The following is a 24,842-nucleotide window of genomic DNA, read 5'->3' as shown; positions in this document are numbered from 1 at the left end:
CTGTCCAGCGGTCTTGTAAATGGACAGTTCCTGGTGTCGGCATGCATCATAGACAGGAACAGGCCAGTGCAGGACCATAGAGGAGCACGGTTATAAACTTTGCGCTCACCCTAGAAAAACAAGCAGTTGACCCTTGCAGTGCAGGCACAGCCCCACTCCATGGGGAAAAAAATAATCAGAGTTGAGCTTTAACTGTATAAAAATGTAAAATAATTTTGTGTATCCATTGAAATGTACAGCGCTGAGCGAACTGTTAGCGCTTTATAAATACTGTATAATAATATTAATAATGTGGGTAAATAAAAGAGATTGTCTGAATGTAAAGTGCATGGGCAACTTAATGGGAATTTTGCAGATACTGCATAATCTGGTTGTAATGTGTAAGGTACTTTAGTAGAATGAAAAAAGCGAAAAAAATTAAAAATGGTCACAAAAGCTGAAAAATATACATCTACTGTGTTCAACAAATGTTGCACCTACTATATTTTTATGTTGCTGCGCTGTTCTCCATTTGCATTAAAATCTGTTTGCTGATGTTTCTATAATCTTATATAGGGTCATACTGGCTGTGTCAACTGCCTGGAATGGAACGAGAAGGGGGAGTAAGTATTTTGTGCAAATTAATGTGTTACTTTCTGTGTTCCTCTTTTGTTTTATCTGTCATATGAAGGACCTTACATTTCCATTCATAATTTCCACAATAATCACAGAAACATCAGTTTCTGTATTTTGAAATGTACATGTTTGGACAATGATATCGACATTTTTACTTTGCTTTGACTGTTCATTGTGGGCACTGCATTCCTTCCAAGAGAACGTCCGCATGCATGAATCTGCTCTCACAATATTTCCCCCCTTGCAAATGCAGTTAAAACTCCCCTAAAACACATGCAAAATGTGTGACAATGCGGTTAAAATGAAGCATCTCCTGCCCATTTAAGGCAGAGTGAAAGTGCTTCCTGATGGGCCACCCTCCAGCAAGGTATACTCGCCCAGCCATGCTTGCTCACCCCCTGCCTGCAGAAGTACACCCTGAGTAAGTATCAGTGTTGCAGCTTACCTGGGTGGATATCATCGTTGCCCTTCACATTACAGTGTTTGGGCTGACAATTGGCGGTTCAGGCCTGAGCACTGTCATACAGAGTAGGTCACATGCTCTCCCATACACAGAAGCCTCAGTCCATTAGCTCAACAGAGTAAGGGCTCTGATAGAGTAGGTATGTGGTGAGGGAGTGCTGAAGGGTGAGTTTATCTTGCTGGGGGAGGGGATGAGATGAGGGCAAAGTGATAAAAAGGTGATTAAAAACATGCTAGTTCCCTGGCAACAAGTGTGCATATGGGGAATAGGTCATATATCAGGAATGCATATGCATAGCAAGAATGTCAGATCAAAGGTTATTTGCATGGTTTCTCTGGGTTAGTGACTCATAGTATTGAATCAAGTAAGGGAGAACATGACAACCAGTCAACCAGAATTTGCAGAATGAGAAGTCGGCAATGGCACAATAGAAAATATTGTAAATAAGTACATACTTTATCGTTATCCCATAACCTTCTCTGGAAGTAGAATAAAACAAGCAAACTATTACATAGACTACTTCTGTTAAGACCTTAACATACACATAATTTCTTTAAAAAAAAGAGAGATGTACCCCACTATCAGAGCAGGAGGATCCCCCAATGTATAAACACAGATAAATATGTAAATAAATTAAACAATAATTCCATAAGCAGAAAGAAATTATGCAAAATGGTTGGGGGTATTCTTGCTGTTTCTCAAGTTCTCAGTATGTTTCATGGAAAATGTTTGCTTCCTCAGGAGGAGAAGGAAGGCATCACCATTACTTCTAAGTGGAATAAACCTAGATAAGGGTAATAATAATAAATGGTAAACATTGAGGTTATATGTAACTGTACAGCAATCAAATAAATTGAATATTGGGAGGATTGACTTACACAAAGTAAGATAGAGAATGGGGGGGCAAACACACATCCAAGTCAGAACCCCGCCCTCAGGGTGAGCATAGGAACATACATCTACTGGAAAGGAGACTAATCCCTATCACATATGTCATTCATCCCTAAAGCAAAAAGTAAGGAAACCAGCAAGAGGAGGGACAGCACAAAGGATAGAAAACAATACTTTCTGGATGCACTGTATATGCTTCCATGCTCACCCTGAGGGTGGGATTATGACTTGGGAGTGCATTAGCCTATGTATCTCTGTCTTGCTTTTTGTAAGTTCATTCTCATAATATTCAATTTGATTGCTGTACAGTTACATACAATATAACTTCACATGTGTATGTTAAGGTCTTTTAGCAGAAGTTATCTATGTAATATTGTTAGTTTTGTTCTATTTTCTGGGAAGTTTATGGGGTAGCTACAGTGGATATAAAAAGTCTACACAACCCTGTTAAAATGTCAGGTTTCTGTGATGTAAAAAAAATGAGACAAAGATAAATCATTTCAGAACTTTTTCCACCTTTTAATGTGACCTATAAACTGTACAACTCAATTGAAAAACAATCTGAAATCTTTTTGGGGGGGGGGGGGGGAGAAGTAAACATAAAAAGCTAAAATAATGTGGTTGAATAAGTGTGCACACCCTCTTGTAACTGGGGATGTAGCTGTGTTCAGAATTAAACAATCTCATTCAAAATCATGTTAAATAGGAGTCAGTACACTCCTGCCATCATTTAAAGTACCTCTAATTTACCCAAATAAAGTTCAGCTGTTCTGGTAGGTCTTTCCTGACATTTTCTTAGTCGCATCCTGCAGCAAAAGCCATGGTCCGCAGAGATCTTCCAAAGCATCAGAGGTATCTCATTGTTAAAAGGCATCAGTCAGGAGAAGGGTACAAAAGAATTTCTAAGGCATTGGATATACCATGGAACACAGTGAAGACAGTCATCAAGTGGAGAAAATATGGCGCAACAGTGCCATTACAAAGAACTGGATGTCCCTCCAAAATTGATGAAAAGACTAGAAGAAAAGTGGTCTGGGAGGCTGCCAAGAGGCCTACGGTAACATTAAAGGAGCTGCAGGAATATCTGGCAAGTACTGGCTGTTTGGTACATGTAACAACAATCTCCTGTATTCTTCATATGTCTGGGCTATGGGGTAGAGTGGCAAGATGGAAGCCTTTTCTTACAAAGAAAAACATCCAAGCCCAGCTACATTTTGCAAAAACACATCTGAAGTCTACCAAAAGCATGTGAGAAAATGTGTTCTGAACTTTTTGGCCATAATTCCAAAAGATATGTTTGGCGCAAAAAACAACACTGCACATCACCAAAACACCATACCTCACTTTGTTGGGGGAAGGCTCTTCAGCAGCATGGCTTAGGAGCTCCTGCACCCGCCGAAAATGGTGCTTACCTGACACTGCTGTGTGCCTGTCCGTGCAGCTTGCCTGTGTAGCTGCTGGGAGTCCTGGGTGCGGGAGGTCCGGTGTGGCCAGTGGTCCCGAGGAGCGGAGAGAGCTGTGCAGGCGGTGAAGTGCCGGGAGGCTGCCGCCTGCTATCAGGAGGAGAGGGACCCGGGGGAGGAGCGGATGATCAGGAGGACCCGAGTGACAGGTCAGGTGACCAGGCAGTGGAGCCTGGGAGTTGAGTGCCGGAACCGGGAGGACGGAGCCTTCCTGTTCCTTCCTGAACGGACCCCAAGCCCATACCTCCACTTCAGTGCGGCAGAGGCTTTGCTGAGAGCAGAGCATGGACAATGACAGTTTGTAATAGGAGACATAGGAGGAGAGCACCGTAACTGTCGACTAAGAGCAGCAAAGCAGAGACTTGGGACAAGGACCACCAGGTTTGGGACCCCCCAATGCTAAAGGAAGCCAGCCTGATCCAGGGAGTAAAGGAAGAACTATTGATGGCGGCCAGTGGGAACGGCACATAGGAGTGTGTGAGTGGCCGGGGGAGGCTATAAATCCCCAAAGCTGAACCCTTGTGCACTACTTTGGAGGCTGGGAGACACGGAGATACAGTACTGGTATTTTGGGGATCTCAAAGATCTCAGAGGTGGACGGGATAGTGTACCAAGGACTCCGTTTGAAAAGTAAACCTGCACTTCGCTGCATAATCTTCCATATATATCCTGAGAAGTATGAAGAGTTGATCTGTTAAAGGAGGGGGAGTGAAAACTCCCCAGTCGAATTTAAATACAAGTGTGATAAAAAATACTTGCCTCTACAGGAAGTAGAAGCCTCAGAAAGTCAAGGAGAGGAAAGCGGTCTAGGAGGTCAAGGGAGATTGTCTTTTGAGGCATCGGGAGGAAACCAGCTGAAAGAAATTTCAAAGCTGGAGAGAGAGGAAAAAACCATGGAGGAGCAAGAATTAAGGCCTCAAATGCCCACAAAAGCAGAAATTGCTGATATGTTTGTAAAATTAGAAAATACTATAATAAGCGAAATGGCGGTGTTACACTGCGATATGGGACAAGTTTTGTCACGAGTACAGGAGACAGAAGGGAAGCTGGAGCAACAAGCACAAGAAATCAACAAGCTAGAAGAGCAAATGGAGGAAATGAAAAGAGAGCAGAGACTGTTATCTTATGAACTAGGAGATCAGGAAAATAGAGATCGAAGGAACAATTTAAGGATGATACCAGATGATACCAGAAATGGCTCAAGGAGAACACCTAAAGGACACTATGAGAAGATTGTTTAACCCAATAATGGAGAGAAGAGAAACAGAGCAATTGAAGATAGAGTGCATAGGATAAGAAGATCTCAAAATCTTTCACCAGATATCCCTAGGGACGTGATAGTAAGATTCCACCATTATGAAGACAGTGAAATCATTTGGAAAAAGCTTTGCGGGATGCCAGATATAAAGTTCGGGGAGATGAAAGTGCAAATCTTTGCAGATATTTTGCAGCAGACTCTAGCTAGAAGAAGATTACTGAAACCACTGCTAGATCAGATGAAGAACAAAAATATCCACTATAACTGGTTATTCCTGGCATGCTTGACTGGGTGGAAGGATGGGAAATCGACGATATTGAGATTTCCAGAAGATCTAAATGACTTGTGAAAAATTAGAATTACAGACTTTAAAAATTAATGGGTGGTCTTTAGAAGAGAAAGCATATAAGATCAGCTGAGGAGAAATGGCAAAGAGTCACTAAAAAGAGATAGGCGGATAGGGGGGGACAGTGGGGTAGAGGGGAGGTGAGAGAGAGGTGGAGGACCCAAATGGGGTGTCTCCTACCCCTCTTAATTTTTTTTTTCCCTTCTCTCTCACCGTTTCCCATGATGCCATGTCCGTTTCCCATGGTGCGTACGTCCGGTAATGTTTCTGAGGTAAAATCCCCTTCTTCTGAAGATAGGTTATATGGTGTCCCAAGGGTTAGTAAAATTTGTGTTAGGCAAGAGAATGGTCATGAAGAAGACGGAGCAGGTGGGGGAAGAAGGTGGTGCACCACAGCGGGTAGTAGGTAGGCCAAACATGCGGCTAACTCTCAGACCCAATATGGGAGACCAGGGTCTGAATGGGCGTGTGTGTTCAGAGCCTTACCCAGAAGAAGGAATCAACTGTGGCTGTGGGTCACAGTTGATTCAAGGACCAAAATATAGGTAGGGGGGTCCTTGAAGGGTGGTGAGGGAAGGAGGGTGGATGGGGGAGGAGGGGCAGAAAGGGAAGGTCTACATATTTCAAAAGGCTGCTTGCTTCTACCCCTAGAAAGGATACATGAAGGAAAACTGTTAAAATGGGAGGAAGGAACACAGTTAACTTTGACATAACGTAAAAGGATTAAATACTCCAACAAAAAAGATACAAGGTTTAAAAGGAAATACACCAACAATCTATAGAAGTGGTGTTTCTTCAGGAGATGCGTATATCCCAGGATTCAAATACTAAGTTATACTCTAAATTCTTGCCAACCTGGTATTATGCGGACTCTCCAATAAGATGAGCAAAGGGAGTGGTGATAGTTTTTGGAAAAAAATTAAAATTTTCTGGCTGAAAAGCTGATAAATCCCACTGGCCGCTATTTATTCCTAAGAGGAAATCTGCAGGAAAGAGCGTGTACACTAGAAAATATATAATGCCCTAATAAAAATCCGACGTTATACTTAGAAGGAATTTTGGCAAAACTTACATACTTTAAAAAAAGGTAGTGTGATTGTGACAGGTGATTTAAATTTTTGCATGGACCCAGGGATGGATGCCTCTTCGTGCGCCAGGAGAGAGGGAGATAGGAGTCTAAGGAATATTTTTTAAAAAAAAGCTACGTCAATGCCAGTTGATGGATGCTTGGAGGGTTGACCTTCCAGAGGAAAGGGACTATATCTTCTTCTCTGTGGCGCACAGGATGTATTCAAGACTGGATTATATGTTAATTGAACATAGACTCTTGGAGTCTTTGATAAAAACTAATATAGATGTAATATCTATATCGGACCATGCCCCTGTCACAATGAGACTACGGTTTGGAAGTTAGCAGAGTAAAATAAATATGTGGAGATTAAATGAGACCATCTTACAAAATCCCAAAGCGGAAATAAGAGTAAAACCGGAAATAGATCTATACTTTAGGATAAACGAGTGAGGAAGTTTCTATCCCCACAGTATGGGAAGCACATAAGGCCTATATTAGGGGCATACTGATAGCAATAGGGGCGGAGATAAATAGAGAGCGTTGAAAAAGACTTAGGATATTAATGAAAGAACTGTATAAGTTAGAACAATTACATAAATAGAAGATAAATATAGAGTTACAACAAGAGTTAATATTAAAAAGAGAGGAACAAGAAACAAGGAAAATTTTAAATGGGGTTTCGAAGGAAAGATATTGGTGGGGGAATAAACCAGGAAAATACTTATTGAAGAAGTTGAAGGAAAAGAAATCGAAGAACTTTTTAGATAGCATTAAGGATGAAAAAGGAGAGATGGTATATTCAACCACTGACATCGCCAGCACATTTCAGAGATTTTATAGTAGGCTATATGGGTCAGAAGGTAAACATCAGAATGAATCACAATAAGAGAGAAGGAAGAAGAGGTTGATTTATTTGAACAAGCCCGGTATGCCTAGATTTGGATCCAGCTAGATTAACAGCTTTAGATATCCCAATATCAATTGAAGAAGTCAACATAGCATTAAAGGGCACAGCTATAGGGAAGAGCCTAGGACAAGATGGATTCACAGTGGGATACTATAAGAAGTTTAAATAACAATTAGCCCCTAAACTGTGTATTTATATGAGTGCACTGGGAGAGGAGACTAAGATGAGGGAGGAGTCGCTACAGGCATATATTACAGTTATACCCAAGGAAGGGAAAGAATGGTCTCAGTGTACCAGCTACAGACCTATATCTTTGTTGAATACTGATACAAAACTGTATGCAAAGGTATTGGTGACAAAGCTGAAAGAGCTGATGTCCGACTGGATACACTTAGACCAAGTGGTATTCATCCTGGGTAGAGTGGGAAAAGATAATGGTTAAAGAACCTTACTTATTCTGCAAAAAAAAGAAAAAGGAGAGGTTCCGGGAATCTTTCTGTCGGTTGTCACTGAAAAGGCCTTTGATAGCGTAGATTGGGGTTTTATGATCAATACACTGAGAATATTAGGAATCTAGCCTAGAATGATGCAGTGGATAAAAGAGCTATATAGGAAAATTAGAAATAGCGTAGGAACATGGGGCCGCGATTCCACCTGGGGCCCCAGTGTTTACCTGGATAGGCCGGGCTAAGCTGACGGTCCTTGGGCCGCTGTGCTGCCATGTGGAGGGATGAGCTGGTGGAGAGCAACAGGAGGATAGGCAGACACCGCCGAAGCCCTGAGTATTGGAAGCCCGGGTGGTCATGTGACCGCAGCCGCAAAGCAGTACTGAGAAGCTGTACTGGGAGGCCTGACAAGTGGCCTCCCGAACACAGGAGAGGGAGACACATACATCCTGGCCTGCCCAGGATCCCCAAGGACCCACAGAATTTCATTGGAGAGGTTTCACTGAATAATTAACTCGCTGTGGAGCCTGCCGGGGGGGCATCAGGGAGCAGTGACAAGAGTGGAGGCACCCTGAGAGCCTGGTTGCAGGTGAGACCCCATTGAAGAAAGAAGACCGGAGGTTGGTGTATAGAGACTTGAGAAACCTTGAAAAAGTTTTTTAAATGGACTTGTGTTGTTTTGGGGGGGGGCACCCTAGGGGGTAAAGGAGGAGGAGGAGAAAAAACTAAGATTTAGTCTACGGAAGAGAACCTGTAGACCCCTGGGAAGGACTTTGGGGACACTACTCCTAATGGGGTCCAAAGCTAGTGCTGCTCAGTAAATGCGACCCCTTGATTGGAAAATAAGGAAAAAAATTCTGTATCAGTTGAAGTAACCCCCAAGACCAGGAAAACCTGGAAAAAATTAGAAAGTGAAAAAATAACAGAAAACACTACAACACCATGAAAAAGAAAACAGCAAAAGGGGGAGGGCCTAAGCCGCTCCAATCAAGTTCAATTAAAAAATATATACCTATACAAGATAAAGGTATGGAGGGCAAACCCCCGAGAAGCAACAAGGAACGAGCAAAAGATGGAAGATGGAAGATGTCAGTGGGGAACAATCTAGATTGTCTATGGGAATAGCTAATACTAGTCAGAACACACAAGCTGAAGATACAGAGAACGAGCTGGCCATCGAGAACCCTGAAGAGCAAGGAAAGTCCCCGCAGATATTAACTAAATTGGATATAGCAGACATGTTTATGAGACTGGAAAGAACCTTAAAACAGGAAATGGCGATAATACACAGAGATCTGGGGCAGATTTTGGCATAGTAGAGGAGACTGAAGGGAAAATAGATAAACATACCCAAGAGATAACAAAATTAGAAAAGCAGATGGAAGAAATGATAAAAGATCAAAGGGGCCTGCTATATAAATTGGAAGATCAGGAGAATAGAGATCTAAGGTGTAATCTGAGGATCCGGGGGCTACCAGAGATGGCGCAAGGAGAAGGTCTGATGGAGACAATGGAGAAATTGTTTATTACATTGATGGACAGGCCAACAACAGCGCAGTTGAAAATCGATAGAATACACAGAATAGGAAGACCCCAGGGAAGCGGAAATGGAAGAGACAATCCCAGAGATGTGATTATACGTTTCCACCATTACAGAAACAAAATGGCGATATGGAAGAAAGTAGAAGGAAGATCAGTAATAAATTATGGAGAAGCAAACCTACAGATTTTTGCTGATATATCAACGGAAACATTAACTAGAAGAAGAGCACTGAAACCATTATTGGAACAAATGAGGAAACACAACGTACAGTACAGCTGGGGATTCCCAGCATATTTGATAGGATGGAAAGACAGCCGCTCTGCAAAGCTGAGATTCCCAGAAGATTTGAGAGACTTCTGCAAGAGACTGGCATTATGGAGAATAGAGGTCCCAGGATGGGGAGAAGGGGGAAAGGAAGATGGGGTTGCAGAACATGAGAACTGGCAGTTGACCACTAGGGGGAAAAGGCACCAATGATGAAATAGTGGAGGAGGAGGAGGAATGAGAGAGGAGTTTCCTCTTCTTTTTTTTTTTTCTCGCTCTCCATTCTCGTCCCTCCCCCTTCTTCCAGGGAAAAAAAGGCAATCTTTTAGGAGAAAGGCGGGGAAATAGGGAGTAGCATATATACCCAGACATGCGGTCCAAGGTAGAGGAACACGGTCTGGAGGGGCGTGTGTGTTCAGAGCTACACCCTAGCATCGGATTGAATGTGGACCAGACCACAAATGATCCAAAGGCAAATAAAGGGCCTAAGGGGGGGGGGATTTTGTAAGCTAGCCCAATGTTCCTCAGGAGGTTTGATGATACTTATGATGAGAAAAAATATACATACATCAGAAATTGAGGAAGTTAGTTTTATGACCTATAATGTTAAAGGGCTGAATAGCCTGGGGAAAAGACATAAGATCCTTAGAGAACTACAACAATGATTGATTAGAGTAGCGTTCCTACAAGAAACCCATCTATCACTGGAAATGAATATAAAAAAAGTGCTACCCAACCTGGTATTCACCAACTAAAGGTGCTAAAGGCGTGGCAATTGGTATAACAAAGCATGTAAGATTTCAATTGGAAGACAAGGTTGTGGATCCCGAAGGGCGATTTTTATTCTTGAAGGGGAGATCACAAGAAATGGTGTACATTGGCAAATATTTATTGTCCGAATAGAAACCCATTGACCTACTTGAAAAGTATCTTGAGGAGGTTAATGGATTTCAAAATGGGTGGTTTGATTGTGACAGGAGATTTTAATTTTTGGATGGATCCTCAGATTGATACGTCGCATGGGCAGAGAGAGGAAGGCAGACTATTGAAATCTATGCAGAGAGTTTTATTTCATTGCCAACATTGGATGTCTAGAGGGTGAAACATCCCAGAGATAGCGACTATATGTTCTACTCTCCTGTGCATGCTACGTATTTTAGATTAGACTATATATTGTTAGAACATAGACTCATGGGGGTTTATTTACTAAAGCTGGAGAGTCCAAAATCAGACTCCCTTCTGCATAGAAACCAATCAGCTTCTAACCTCAGCTTGTTCAATGAAGCTTTGGCAATGAAACCTGGAAGCTGATTGGTTTCTATGCAGAAGTGAGTCTGATTTTGGACTCTCCAGCTTTAGTAAATAAACCCCATGGAGTCAGTGGTTAAAACAAATCTAGAAGTTACAACCAAAGCAGATCATGCACCTGTCACAATGAAGTTACTCTGGGGAATAGAGCAGGAAAAAAGAAACGCATGGAAATTAAACAAGACACTCCTTCAGAATCATGAGAACTGGTCTATTCTACCACTGACATCGCTAATGTATTTAAAAAATATTATAATAAGTTATATGATGTTAAATCAAAACAATCAAAAGAGACAGATGTACTTGATGGAGGCGAGGCTACCGAGAGTGGAAGAGGAACGATTATTAGGTCTAAAAAAAACAATATCGGAAGAGGACATTCAGGGGGCAATAAAGAGTACAGTGTTTGGGAAGAGCCTGGGGCCAGATGGGTATACTGTGAGGTATTATAAAAAAAATTTAAAGAACAACTATTCCCTAAGTTGAGTCTATATATGAATGCTTTGGGAGAAGGGATGGAAATGAGGGAGGAATCATTACAAGCATATATTACAATCATTCAGAAAGAGGGAAAGGACGTAACTCAATGTGCTAGCTATAGGCCCATCTCTTTGTTAAATGCAAAGGTCTTAGAAAATAGGTTGAAAGACCTAATGCCAAACTGTATTCACCTAGACCAGGTGGGGTTTGTCCCTGGGAGGGAAGGAAGAGACAATGTTTTGAGACCATTACTCCTCATTCAAAAAAGTAATAAGGAAAAATCCCCCATCTTGATACTATCTGTAGATGCAGAGAGAGCTTTTACAGGGTAGATTGGGATTTTATGTTAGGAATGTTGGACGTACTGGGAATTGTTTTCAAAATGAGAGAGTGGATAGGGAAGCTATATAGCCGACCCTCAGCAGCAGTAAATGTTAACGGTTCATTGTCAGGGTTTTTCAGGATATACAATGGGACAAGACAAAGGTGCTCACTCTCGCCGTTGCTGTTTGTCCTGTCTCTGGAACCTCTCTTAGCAACGATAAGGAATAATATAGATGTGAGGGGAATACGGATAGGGGAGACCAAACATAAAGTGGCAGCATATGCTGATGATATGCTATTTTATGTGGTCAATCGTAGGCTGACATTACCTAACTTGATGAAAGTAATTAAATATTATGGTGAGTTATCAAATTTAAAAATCAGTCTGGTAAAATCAGAGATTTTAAATGTTAGTGTTTCGACAACCGAAAAGGAAGCGTGGTACAGGGAATTCCCTTTTCAATGGAGGGGAAAAGAACTAAAGTATCTGGGAATAAAACTGACCCCCTTCTTAAAGAACTTGTATAAAACAAATTATATCCCATTGATAAACAAAATTAAGGAGGAATTAAGGAGATTAGTGGTAGGACCTACATCTTGGATAGGACGAATACATTTGATAAAAATGTTAATAGTCCCGAAAATGTTATATAAATTTCATATGATACCTATACAGCTTCCAGGAACCTATTATAAGATAATCAAAAAAATTTATATTGAGGTTTATATGGAAGAATAAAAGACCGAGAATAAGTTATAAAGTACTGTGTAGAGATAAAGAGAGTGAAGGTTAAACATGCTGGATCTTAGGAGATACTACCACTCAGTATTATTGTCACGTATTTTGGATTGGACACATAATGCACTAAGGAAAAGCTGGGTAAATATAGAAAACTTGTTAAGTGGGCACAGTTAAATAAGATGGTGTGGCTACCGCACCCACGTTGTAACTTTGCAGAGAACACGAGCACTTATACATGAAATATAATTAGGGTTTGGGACATAATTCACAAACAAAAGAGGTGGGAGTTTAACTCTATACTGATGCCGTTGGCGGCCCCAGATTTTTTACCACCAGGGAAAGAAAATATCTCAGGTAAATGGATAAAAAAGGGGGATATGCAATTAAAAGATATATTGATAGGGGAAGAAATATGCTCCTTCCAAGAGCTGAAAAATAAGAAGGAACTGTTCTCTAGATTAGATGAGTGGCGGTACTTCCAATTAAGACACTTTGTTGCAGCGCTCCCCAAGCCCCTAACCTCTTGCCGTCCGCCTGCTGTTTATAAACGGCAGGGCGGTGGCACTCCAGGGGCGGGTTGCCGTTCATAAAGGCACCCTCCTTTTCTAGCTGTGCGCGCTCCTTGGGAGCACGCAGCACCGCGATCCGGTGCCCGCTGTGTCTTCTGGACACAGTGAAACACCGATCGTCGGACGGGACCTCTGTACGAGGTCCCGATCATGTGATAACTGATAGGCCAATCAGTGATCACATGCAAAGTAGTAAGCAAGATGTCAAAAATAAAATAAAAATGTTTAAAAATTATAATTTTTGGTTATAAACTAATTTGGCTTATTTTTTTTTTACTAAAAATATAACGGAATAAATTGTGGTCAAGATTTATGATGAAAGATTATTTATTTGCAAAATTTTATAAGAAAAACACTTTTTTTTTTAATTTTTGGACATTTTCATTTACATAGCAAAAAAAATAAAAATCCCAGCGGTGAATAAATACCACCAAAATAAAGCTTTATCTGTCTCAAAAAAATGGTAAAAAATTCATATGGGTACAGTGTTGCATGACCACGCAATTGTCATTCAAAGTGTGATAGCGCTGAAAATTGCCCTGAACAGGAAGGGGGTAAAAGTGTCCGGACAGGAAGTGGTTAAGACAACGGCGGACTTTAATTAAATTGAACAATTTTTTAGTAGAAGTGAAGTAGGAAAACAGAGTACTTCTCGAATTTATAAAATTCATACTGTAGAATTAGGAATTACTCCTCCCCTGTATATGGTAAAATGGGAAAGGGATTTGGGAATTGCACTAGATGAGCAGCAGAGAGAGAAAATATATAGATTGGCACAGGGAGCTGTAGATATGAAGGTAGTAGAAATTAATTGTAAGTGTTTAGCTAGGTGGTATATATAACACCGAGTGTGGCACATTAGGCAACAAATAGACAAATCACCCTTGTGCTGGAGGGAATGTGGGAGTGAGGGCACAATGTCACATATTTGGTGGGAGTATCCTAGGATGCAGAAATATTGGGATGAAATAGTACACCAAATACAGGGGATCACAGAGGTTAGTGTTCCGAAAGACCCATGCATATGTTTATTCCATAAAACAGAGACCACAGTAGAAAAATATAAAAATACAGTGATATTCCATCTTATAAATGCGGCAAAGGGTCTCATACCTAAATGTTGGCAAGAACAAGAAGTACCAAAAATTAAGGACTGGATAAGTAGAGTAGACTGTGTACAAGATGGAGGAACTCTGCCATACGGAAGAGGATAAAATGGCGAGATTTGGGGAAAAATTGGAAAAATGGGAGGTATATAGAAAATTATATAATGGAACAGATAAGGAGGGAGTAGGAAATTAAGAAAGGAAAAAAAAGGGGTAGGTAGATTAGGAAGAAGGTGTAGGGAGTTTTTAAAGTATCTTGGAAATAGAGGAGCTGGGAGCTAAAGAGAAGAAAATATGGAGGAAGTTGGTGTTGGCGATGAGAGGGGGGGAGGGAGGTTGGGAATGGGAGAAGGGGAATAGGTTTTCGGGGGAGAATTGTTTAAATGAAAATGTTTTTGTATGTGAATAATATGATTATTTATTGATGTTAACAAAAAATGTGAAAATTAATAAAATATTTTAATCAAAAAAAAAAAGAAAGAAATAGCGTAAGTGTCAAGGGATTGTGGTTGGAGGATACTGAACATAAAGTTCAGACGATATGCTGTTCTATATAGCAAACCCCAGATTAACATTACCAAATTTAATGCGAAAACTGAAAGAATATGGAGAGCTATCTAACTTTAACCACTTGCCTACCGGGCACTTATACCCCCTTCGTGCCCAGGCCATTTTTCAGCTGTGAGCGCTGTCGCACTTTGAATGATAATTGCGCGGTCATGCAACACTGTACCTATATGACATTTTTATCATTTTTTTCACACAAATAGAGCTTTCTTTTGGTGGTATTTAATTTCTGCTGGGTGTTTTATTTTTTGACCTATAAACAAAAAAAAGCAAAAAATGTGAAAAAAAAAGTTTTTCTTTATTTCTATTATAAAATTTTGCAAATAGGTTATTTTTCTCCTTCACTGATGTGCGTTGATAAGGCTGCACTGATAGTTGGCACTGATAGGCAGCACTGATAGGCGGCACTGATGATGCGGCACTGATAGGCGGAACTGGTGGGCAGCACTGCTGGGCATTGACTGGTGGCACTGCTGGGCACAGGTGGGTGGCACTGATGGGCACTAACGTGCACAGGTGGGTTGCACTGGTGGGTACAGTTGGGCGGCACTAGTGGGTGGCACTGCTGGGCACTGATCATCAGTGCCCTGATGATTGGTGCCGATCCATCCTCTGACAATTGCCGGTTATCGGCAGTACTTTTCTCATGCTGTGACAGCGTGCGGAAAGTGCAGCCGATAACCGGCAACTGCATTTACTGGTAATCTGCTGTGTCATTGGACACGACTGATCATATGGTAAAAGGCTGCTGTGATTGGCCTATTACCAAATCACGTGATCAGCTGTGTCCGTAGGACACAGCGATCACAGAGATGGCCGGGTGCGCGCCCCTAGGGGTGCGTTCTGGGAAGACGTCATATGACTCCCTCCCAGAACTGGACAGCCTCACTGTAGCCTTCATTCGGCTATAGCCCGATTGTCAAGGGGTTAAAATCAACCCCTCGAAAAGTGAGATCTTATATAGAAATGTCCCAAAGGCTGAGAAACAAACTTTACAAAAAGAATTCCCCTTTAAATAGAGAGAAAAAGCACTAAAGTATTTGGGAATAAAATTAACATCGTCTATATAAAAAATTTATATCAAGCAAATTATATCCCATTAATAAATGAGATAAAGGATGAATTGAGGAAAGCTTCTACGGGAAAGCAGTCCTGGATAGGGCAGATACATATAATTAAGATGATAATAGTACGAAAAGTTTTTTTGTATAAATTTAATATGCTCCCAACACTCTTTCGGGGTTGTTTTTTAGGTTTCGTAAAAAAATTAGATATGTGTGGGTTAACAGAAAATAAAGAGTTAAATACAAAGTTTTATGCAGTAACCAAAAAAAAAGGAGGATTAAATATGCCAGATTTCAAGAGATATTTTAATTCAGTGTTATTATCACGAATTGTAGAGTGGATATATAATGCACAGGTGAAAATTGGGTAAACGTGGAGAGTTCACTTAGTAAGGCACCATTAGATAAGTATATTTGGATACCACAGGAATTTCGTACGTGGGATGAGAATACAAGCACTTTGACACGTATTCTATTTAAGATATATATATATATATATACAGTCATGGCCGAAATTGTTGGCACCCTTGATATTTTTCCTGAAAATCAAGTATTTCACACAAAAAAGGTATTGCATTAACACATGTTTTGCTATACACATGTTTATTCCCTTTGTATGTATTGGAACAAATATAAAACAGAGGCAGAAAAGCAAATATGACATAATGTCACACAAAACCCCAAAAATGGGCTGGACAAAAGTATTGGCACCCTTAACTTAATATTTGGTTGCACACCCTTTGGAAAACATAACTGAAATCAGTCGCTTCCTATAACCATCAATAAGCTTCTGACACCTCTCACCCGGAATTTTGGACCACTCTTCCTTTGCAAACAGCTCCAGGTCTCTCTTATTGGAAGGACACCTTTTCCCAACAGCAATTTTAAGATCTCTCCACAGGTGTTCAATGGGATTTAGATCTGGGCTCATTGCTGGCCACTTCAGAACTCTCCAGCGCTTCTTTGCCATCCATTTCTGAGTGCTTTTTGACGTATGTTTGGGGTCATTGTCCTGCTGGAAGACCCAGGATCTTGGACGCAAACCCAGCTTTCTGACACTGGGCCCTACAGTGCGACCCAAAATCCTTTGGTAATCCTCAGATTTCATGATGCCTTGCACACAGTCAAGGCACCCAGTGCCAGAGGCAGCAAAACAACCCCAAAACATCATTGAACCTCCACCATATTTTACCGTAGGTACTGTGTTTTGTTCTTTGTAGGCCTCATTCCGTTTTCGGTAAACAGTAGAATGATGTGCTTTACCGAAAAGCTCTATCTTGGTCTCATCTGTCCACAAGACGTTTTCCCAGAAGGCTTTTGGCTTACTCAAGTACATTTTGGCAAACTGTAGTCTTGCTTTTTTATGTCTCTGTGTCAGCAGTGGGGTCCTCCTGGGTCTCCTGCCATAGCGTTTCATTTCATTTAAATGTCGACGGATAGTTCGCGCTGACACTGATGCTCCCTGAGCCTGCAGGACAGCTTGAATGTCTTTGGAACATGTTTGGGGCTGCTTATCCACCATCCGGACTATTCTGCGTTGCAATCTTTCATCAATTTTCCTCATCCGTCCACGACCAGGGAGATTAGCTACAGTGCCATGGGTTGCAAACTTCTTGATAATGTTGCGCACTGTGGACAAAGGCAAATCTAGTTCTCTGGAGATGGACTTGTAACCTTGAGATTGTTGATATTTTGCCACAATTTTGGTTCTCAGGTCCTCAGACAGTTCTCGTCTCCTCTTTCTGTTGTCCATGCTTAGTGTGGCACAGACAGACACACAATGCAAAGGTTAAGTGAACGTCTCTCCTTTTTATCTGCTTTCAGGTGTGATTTCTATATTGCCCACACCTGTTACTTGCCCCAGGTGAGTTTACAGGAGCATCACATGCTTGTAACATTCTTATTTATCCGCAGTTGTGAAAGGGTGCCAATACTTTTGTCCAGCCCATTTTTGGAGGTTTGTGTGACATTATGTCGAATTTGCTTTCTTTCCTCCCTTTTTTTGTTTTGTCCCAATACACACAAAGGGAATAAACATGTGTATAGCAAAACATGTGTTAATGCAATACGTTTCGTGAGAAATACATGATTTCCTGGAGAAATATCAAGGGTGCCAACAATTTCGGCCATGACTGTATATATATATATATATATGTGTGTGATGTAAGAAATATACCATATAGATGAGGGTAAAATGGAAAAACTGAAGGTCTGGGTAGGATGGTACAATTTAAAAAAATAGAAAGATTTTTAGAAGTGGTTGGAGTGTAGGGGAATAAAGAAAATAAATAAGGAGTTGGGAAAAGATAAGGAGGGTGAATAGTAAGATAGATAAAAAAAGAAAAGCAAGAAGTAAACAGGACTACGTTGACAAGGGATGGGGGGAGGGGAGTAAATATGAGTGTATGGGCTGTAATTAAATATAGATTTTTGTATCGTAAGATGTTGGTTTGAAATGGATTTGTATGATAAATATTAATAAAGATATTATAATTTAAAAAAAGGAACACCATACCCACAGTGAAGCAGGGTGGTGGCAGCATTATGCTTTGGGGCTGTTTTTCTTCAGCTAGAACTGGGACCTTAGTCAAGGTAGAAGGAATTATGAACAGTTCCAAATACCAGTCAATATTGGCACAAAACCTTCAGGCTTCTGCTAGATAGCTGAACATGAAGAGAAACTTCTTCATCTTTCCGCATGACAACGAACCAAAGCATACATCCAAATCAACAAAGGAATGGCTTCAGCAGAAGAAGATTAAAGTTTTGGAAAGGTCTAGACCTGAATTCGATGGAAAATATGTGGGGTTATCTGAAGTGGGCTGTGCACAAGAGATGCCCTCGCAATCTGACAGATTTGGAGTGTTTTTGCAGAGAAAAGTGGACAAATATTACCAAGTCAAGATGTGCCTTGCTGATAGACTCCTATTCAAAAAGACTGATTGCTGTAATAAAATCAAAAGGTGCTTCAACAAAGTATTAGTTTAAGGGTGTGCACACTTATGCAACCATATTATTTTAGTTTTTTATTTCTTACTTCCCTCCACCTAAAAGATTTCAGCTTGTTGTTCAACTGAATTGTACAGTTTATAGGTTACATTAAAGGTGGAAAAAGTTCTGAAATTATTTATCTTTGTCTCATTTTTTTACATCACAGAAACCTGACATTTTAACAGGGGTGTGTAGACCATGCTTTTCTACAATTTTTTCTATTGGGTCTCCTATTGGGATGTGGTATCCCTGTATGGGTTTATGTTTTGGCTCTAGCCCAATACTTTTATATAAAAGTTAGCAATAGCAGCCTTAGTGTTTCTCTCAGAAATGGATTCTTTTAGACATAGGTGTGAAAGGGCCCTGAATGTCTTGAACTATCTTAGCTAACCTGTATGGACCTGATTGGGGGCAATTTACTATCCTTTACTGTATCTTTTATAAGCCCTCATGCATTTGTTTAATTACCCCTTTTCTCTTTCAGACATTGTTGTTTAAACTTCTATTTTCTTTTGTGCAGCCTGCTGGCCTCTGGCTCAGATGACCAACATATGATGCTTTGGGATCCATTTCATCATAAGAAACTTCTGTCTATGCATACAGGGCACACTGCCAACATCTTCTCTGTCAAGGTGAGCAGCGCCACATACACTTAACAGCCACTTTATTAGGTACACCTGTTCAATTGCTTGGTAAGACAAATTGCTACTCACATGGCAGCAACTCAATGTATTTAGGAATCTAGACCTAGTTAAGATGACTTGCTGCAGTTCAAACCAAGCATCAGAATGGGAAAGAAAGGGGATTTAAGTGACCATGGTTGTTGGTGCCAGATGAGCTGGTCTGAGTATTTATAAAACTGCTGATCTATTGGGACACAACAACCTCTAGGGTTTACAGAGAATGGTCCAAAAAAGAGAAAATATCCAGTGAGCGGCAGTTGTGTGGACATAAATGCCTTGTTGATCTCAGAGATCAGAGGAGAATGGACAGACTGGTTCAAGATGATAGAAAGGCAACAGTAACTGAAATAACTACTCATTACAACCAAGGTATGCAGATTACCATCTCTGAGCACATAGCATGTCGAACCTTGAAGCAGATGGGCTACAGCAACAGAAGACCACACTGGTTGCTACTCCTGTCAGCTAAGAACAGGAAGCGGAGGCTACAATTCGCACAGGCTCACCAAAATTGGACAACAGAAGATTGGAAAAATGTTGCGTGGTCTTATGAGTCTTGATTTCAGCTGCGACATTCAGATGACAGGGCCAGAATTTGGCATAAATAACATGAAATCATGGATTCATCCTGCCTTGTATCAATGGTTTAGGCTGGTGGTGGTGTAATGGTGTGGGGGATATTTTGTTGGCACCTGCAAGGTGTACCTAATAAAGTGCCCAGTGAGTGTAGGTATTTTTTTTCGCCATCTGTGTCCCTTTTGCGGAGATTTCCCTTCACTTCCTGTCCCATAGCCAAACAGGAAGTGAGAGGAAATCCTTGCAAATTAAGGGAATTTCTTGGGGACCCCTAGGTCGCCAGAACCAGTGTCTCCATTGAAAGATTTCCTCTCTATTACTTTTTTGTTGATAACCCAAACATTGGGATTTTCTTTTACTTTCAATGATAATGGAAAACAGAACAAATAAAGAAGGTAATTCTCCCCAACGGAGACACAGCAGTAAAACATAGACAGGTGTTCTAATCCTCCACTCTATTAACAAAACTAAAAAAAAGTTTTGTCTTTAGTTATACTTTAAGTCATTAGCGGCGTTTTCTTCACAGTAGACCTTTAGATAGCATGTCACATCACACGTAAATGTCAGAGATATATTTATACCTCCAGTTTGTCCTGTGCACACAAGTATATTTTTACTAGTTTTAATGACTTGCTTACCCTGCCTCACTTTTTTTCTCTTCATAAACAGTTTCTCCCACACACTGGGGATCGCATCTTGATTACCGGAGCAGCAGATGCCAAGGTTCATGTTCATGATGTGAACTCAAAAGAAACCCTCCATGTTTTTTCAGAACATACCAACCGAGTGAAGCGTGTTGCCACTGCCCCTATGTGGCCCAATACTTTCTGGAGTGCAGCAGAGGATGGCTTAATCCGGTAAGGGGGAAAACGAAATTTGGAGCTAAACTCCAAGCAAACAGCTAATTACACAGAAGAAAAATATAGACGGGAGCTTTCTACAGTTGTAGACTGTAGAAGTAATACAGCGTTATCCTCTCTTCAACTCCAGCCCGCTGACCTGTACAGGGAAATACCAGAATGAGATTAAAGAGGTCATCTCTATGCTCACTCCTCCTTTCAGCATCTTCTTTGTCTTTACTTTTGCATTCAACACACCTGATTGGCTCCTAATCCTGCCCTTCCCTTTCTCAGTCTGAGTTCTGCTGTATAGGGGATTGCAAGAGGCTGATACTAAGTAAAATTCAGTTGCACTGTTGTATCTTTTCTATAATGCAAGTTAAAATGATTCATGCATGTATACCTGCAAATCTTCATTACATTTTGTATTATCCATATTTCACATTATCCATATGCCATCTTGTTTCGTTTGTTTTCGTCAGCATTAGTGGGAATTGATAAAGTTTTATGTCTGAGTGAAATAATGTAATCGTTCTCTTACAGGGCATTATCTGTAGGAACTATTTCCATTATTTACCAGGAACCTGTCATGTAAAAAGCTCTATCACCACTGTAATCAATCCTGCTCTTTTATCAGCAGCTTCTTACTTCTTTTTAATGCTACTGTCAAATAAATGAAAATGTAAAACACAGGGTAGAACTGTGGGGAGGCACATTTTGTTTTGTGCCTTGGCGTGCTCTCCTGTTATGCAAATGTAGGATCATACCTACAAATGCAGAAGCTCAAACCAAGAGGTCATAGAGAATTTAACGTTCTTGCTATATCTGCGCAGCAGCTTGGAATCCTCCAGGAAAGCCACAAGACATGTTTTTGCAAGTGCACATGAATGCACTATTTTTTTTTTTTTCCATAAAGTGTTGACATTTTCCAAGCATAAAATACATTACAATACATGCAACCATTATTAGTCACCAATCCCACAGATTAAAAGGGGAATGAAAAAAAATTAGGGGAAGGGGAGTGCAGTTTCTGAGGTGGTACTGACTTGTATACATATACATTATTTTAACTTACAATTTCCGAGTGTTTTGTATAATTAAAAATAGTTTAGATTGGCTTTAGGCCCCATTCACATTCCGCGTAACAGGAGTGCGCGTTCCAACTAATTTTTTTTTTTTTGTGTGTGCAACTTACACATTTCCTCATGTTGTGCATAGAGCAGCCCATTCCCTTGAAGTAGATCAAAGGTCACTCCATTGAAAAAATAGAGTAAATATAATGTAAAAATAACGTTCCATCATATTTCTATGCTTGGAAGTATAATACATAGATACTGCTGTGCCACAGGGCAAGTCCTGGCTGTTGTTCTGACAGCACGGATTCGCCAGCAATAGGGGAAGATTAACAGTAGAAAATATCTCTTAGGAACTTTGTTGATGTTTTTTGTAATGGTGCGTCTCCTAGGCTAATGGGCTAACACCGGTTAAAGAAAAACAGTTTTGGCTATAGATATATTTTAATATTCTGTATACCAAAGCCCCATGACTACTATGTTGTTATCAATTGGTTGTGATGTTTATAGGTTTAGGGAAAAAAATATTTAACTGGATTGTATACAAGCTATGTTGTGGCTTGTCAAAGAGGTGTGTCCCAATCAAAAGTATCCTTGTAAAGGAGCAGTGGCAACAAGAGATTTTAGTAAGGACCTATACCCATTACAGGGTAATGATACCAAATATGCTACAACATAGCTAATTCTCAAGAGGAGGGGGCTGCAGTAGTATACAAGTGGATATAAAAAGTCTACCCACCCATGCAAAAACTACAGGGTGTTGACAAATCACTTCAGAATTTCTTCCCACCTTAAACTCCGTTCACACCTATACAGTTTGCTTTTTGTCCATTTTGCAGTGCTTTCGCAGTTCTTTTTGTGTTTTTCTACACACATATTGATGCGTTTTTAATGCATTTTTACCGTGTTTTGCGTTTTTGTGTTTTTTTTTGTTAAAATGGAAACGTTTTTGTTGTTGGGCAGAATAAAAATGCAAAACACGGCAAAAACGCACTACCATGCAATTCAGCAGATTCTCCATTGAATTCTATTGTAGGCGAAATGCTGCTTTTTGCTTTTTAAAAAAAGGACCTAACCCTTTCCAAAACTACAGCAACTCAAATAAGCATAGATGTGAACATGTTCCATAGGAAACCATGTTAAATGGACTGTAGTGGGTTTCTGCAAAAAGCACTAAGAACACATTGGTGTGAACAGAGCCTTAATGTGACCTATAATCTGTACAGTTCAATTAAAAAAACAAAGTTGTTTAGTGGGGAAAAAGAAATAAAATAATGTGGTTGCATAAGTATACACGCCATCATAGTTAGGGATGTGGCCATGATCAGAATTAACCAATCTCATTCAAACTGATGTTCAATAGTAGTCAGTACATACCTGCCATCATTGAATGTGACACTGATTAAACCCATATAAAGTTCAGTTGTTCTAGTTGGTATTTTTTACATTTACTCAGTTACCTCTTACAGCAAAAAGCTATGGTCCACAAACAGCTTACAAAGCATCGGAGGGATCTCATTGATGAAAGGTGTCAGGAGAGGGTACACAGAATTTCCAAGATATTAGATATATCATTGAAAACAATGAAGACTGTCATCAAAATGTGAAGAAAATATGGCACAACATGTGACCAAGAGCTGGACATTCCTTCAAAATTGATGGAAAAACAAGAAGAAAACAGGTCTAGGATGCTGCCAAGAGTCCTACAGCAACATTAACGGAACTGCATGAATTTCTGTTAAATACTGCTTGTGTACTACATATGACAACAATTTCATAAATTTTTCATATATATGAGCTGTGGGGTAGGGTGGCAGGACAGAAAATAAAAACATTATTCCAAGCATAGCTACATATCCAAACCTAGCTACATTTTGCAGAAACCTATATCAAGTCTGCCAAAAGCATGTGGGGAAATGTGTTCTGGTCTGATGAGACCAAGATTGAACTTTTTGTCCATGATTCCAAAAAGTATGTTTGGTGCAAAACCAACACTGCACATCACCAAAAAACTCCGTACCCACAGTGAAGCATGGTAGTGGCAGTATTATGCTTTTGGGCTAGCTTTCTACAGCTGGCTGGGGCTTTAGTCAAGTTGGAGGGACTATTCCAAATATCAGTCAATTTTGGCACAAAACCTTCAGGCCTCTGCTAAAAAGATGAAGAGGAATTTCACCTTTCATTACAACAATGACCCAAAGCATACCTCCAGATCAAAAGAATGGCTTTACCAGAAGATGATCAAAGTTTTGTATTGGCCCAGCCTGAGCCCAGACCTGCATCCAAATTAAAATCTATGGGGTGACCTATAGAGGATTGTGCACAGGAGATGCCCTCGCAAACAGTGTTGGAGTGCTTTAGCAAGGATCAGTGGGAAAGGATTCCTAAGGCAAGATGTGCCATGCTGATACACTCCTTCCCCAAAAGACTGAATGTTGTCATAAAATCAGAAAGTGCTTCAACAAAATATTAGTTTTAGGGTGTGCATATAAATGCAACCACATTATTGTAGGTTTTTTTAATTTTTTTTAACATCTCAAAAACCTGACATTTTTACATGGGTGTGTAGACTTTGTATGTCCACTGTAATCACCAAAGAACCAGGTAGGTCTTTTGAAATTCTTGCTAAAGGACTTTTAGTAATACAAAACTCAGACCAAATTTGTATATAATTATTTTATGTTTGTAAAATCCTTTTTTAATGTTTTTTGAATTCTGTTATTCTTCACTAAATGTAGGCAATATGACCTAAGAGAGAGCAGTACTCACTCAGATGTCTTGATTGATTTGACGGAGTATTGTGGCCAATTAGTAGAAGCAAAATGTGTAAGCATCAGTCCTCAGGATAACAACTGCTTGGCCGTTGGAGCCAGTGGGCCCTTTGTGAGGCTGTATGATATTCGAATGATTCACAGCCATAGGTGAGTGATTATTGGTCTTTGGAAGAGATAACAAGGAGAATATTTCTATGTTCATATTTTTTTTTTTTTCCTGTCTGCACTGTAGGAAGAATCTTCAGCAGACACAATCTGGACTACATACATTTTGCTCGAGACAAAAGCCTATCCCAGATGGAGCAGCTCAATATTATGTAGCAGGTGGGACCCTAGCTTGTCCTTTGAAGTGTATTGTAATCCAAGAACAAAAAATGTCTATATTGCAACTTACCAGTCTTTCGTTGTGGTGGCTGCATTCACTTCTATAGCCTTTAATTTCTCCTTGTGATGTTACAAAAGAGAGGATACAAAAAAA

The 24,842-nt window shown here is 40.3% G+C and overlaps 1 protein-coding gene across 3 annotated transcripts in view; it reads left to right on the top strand.

Annotated features, from left to right (window-relative positions):
- WDTC1 (WD and tetratricopeptide repeats 1) overlaps positions 1–24,842 on the top strand; it is a 60,915-nt gene that overhangs the window by 17,576 nt on the left and 18,497 nt on the right. For all 3 annotated transcript variants that reach the window (XM_089686245.1, XM_089686247.1, XM_089686246.1), the window contains exons 4-8: positions 556–602; positions 18,940–19,051; positions 20,348–20,535; positions 24,329–24,511; positions 24,597–24,688. In XM_089686245.1, the coding sequence (XP_089542371.1) occupies positions 556–602; positions 18,940–19,051; positions 20,348–20,535; positions 24,329–24,511; positions 24,597–24,688 (622 nt within the window). The remainder of the gene's footprint in view (positions 1–555; positions 603–18,939; positions 19,052–20,347; positions 20,536–24,328; positions 24,512–24,596; positions 24,689–24,842) is intronic.

This window comes from Staurois parvus, unplaced genomic scaffold (genome assembly GCF_062004578.1).
Source record: "Staurois parvus isolate SC_StPar_1 unplaced genomic scaffold, SC_StPar_1.0 ptg000394l, whole genome shotgun sequence".
NCBI classification, from domain to species: Eukaryota; Metazoa; Chordata; class Amphibia; order Anura; family Ranidae; genus Staurois; species Staurois parvus.
The sequence above is the reverse complement of the archived record's forward strand: the minus strand, read 5'-3'. Positions and strand labels throughout refer to the sequence as shown.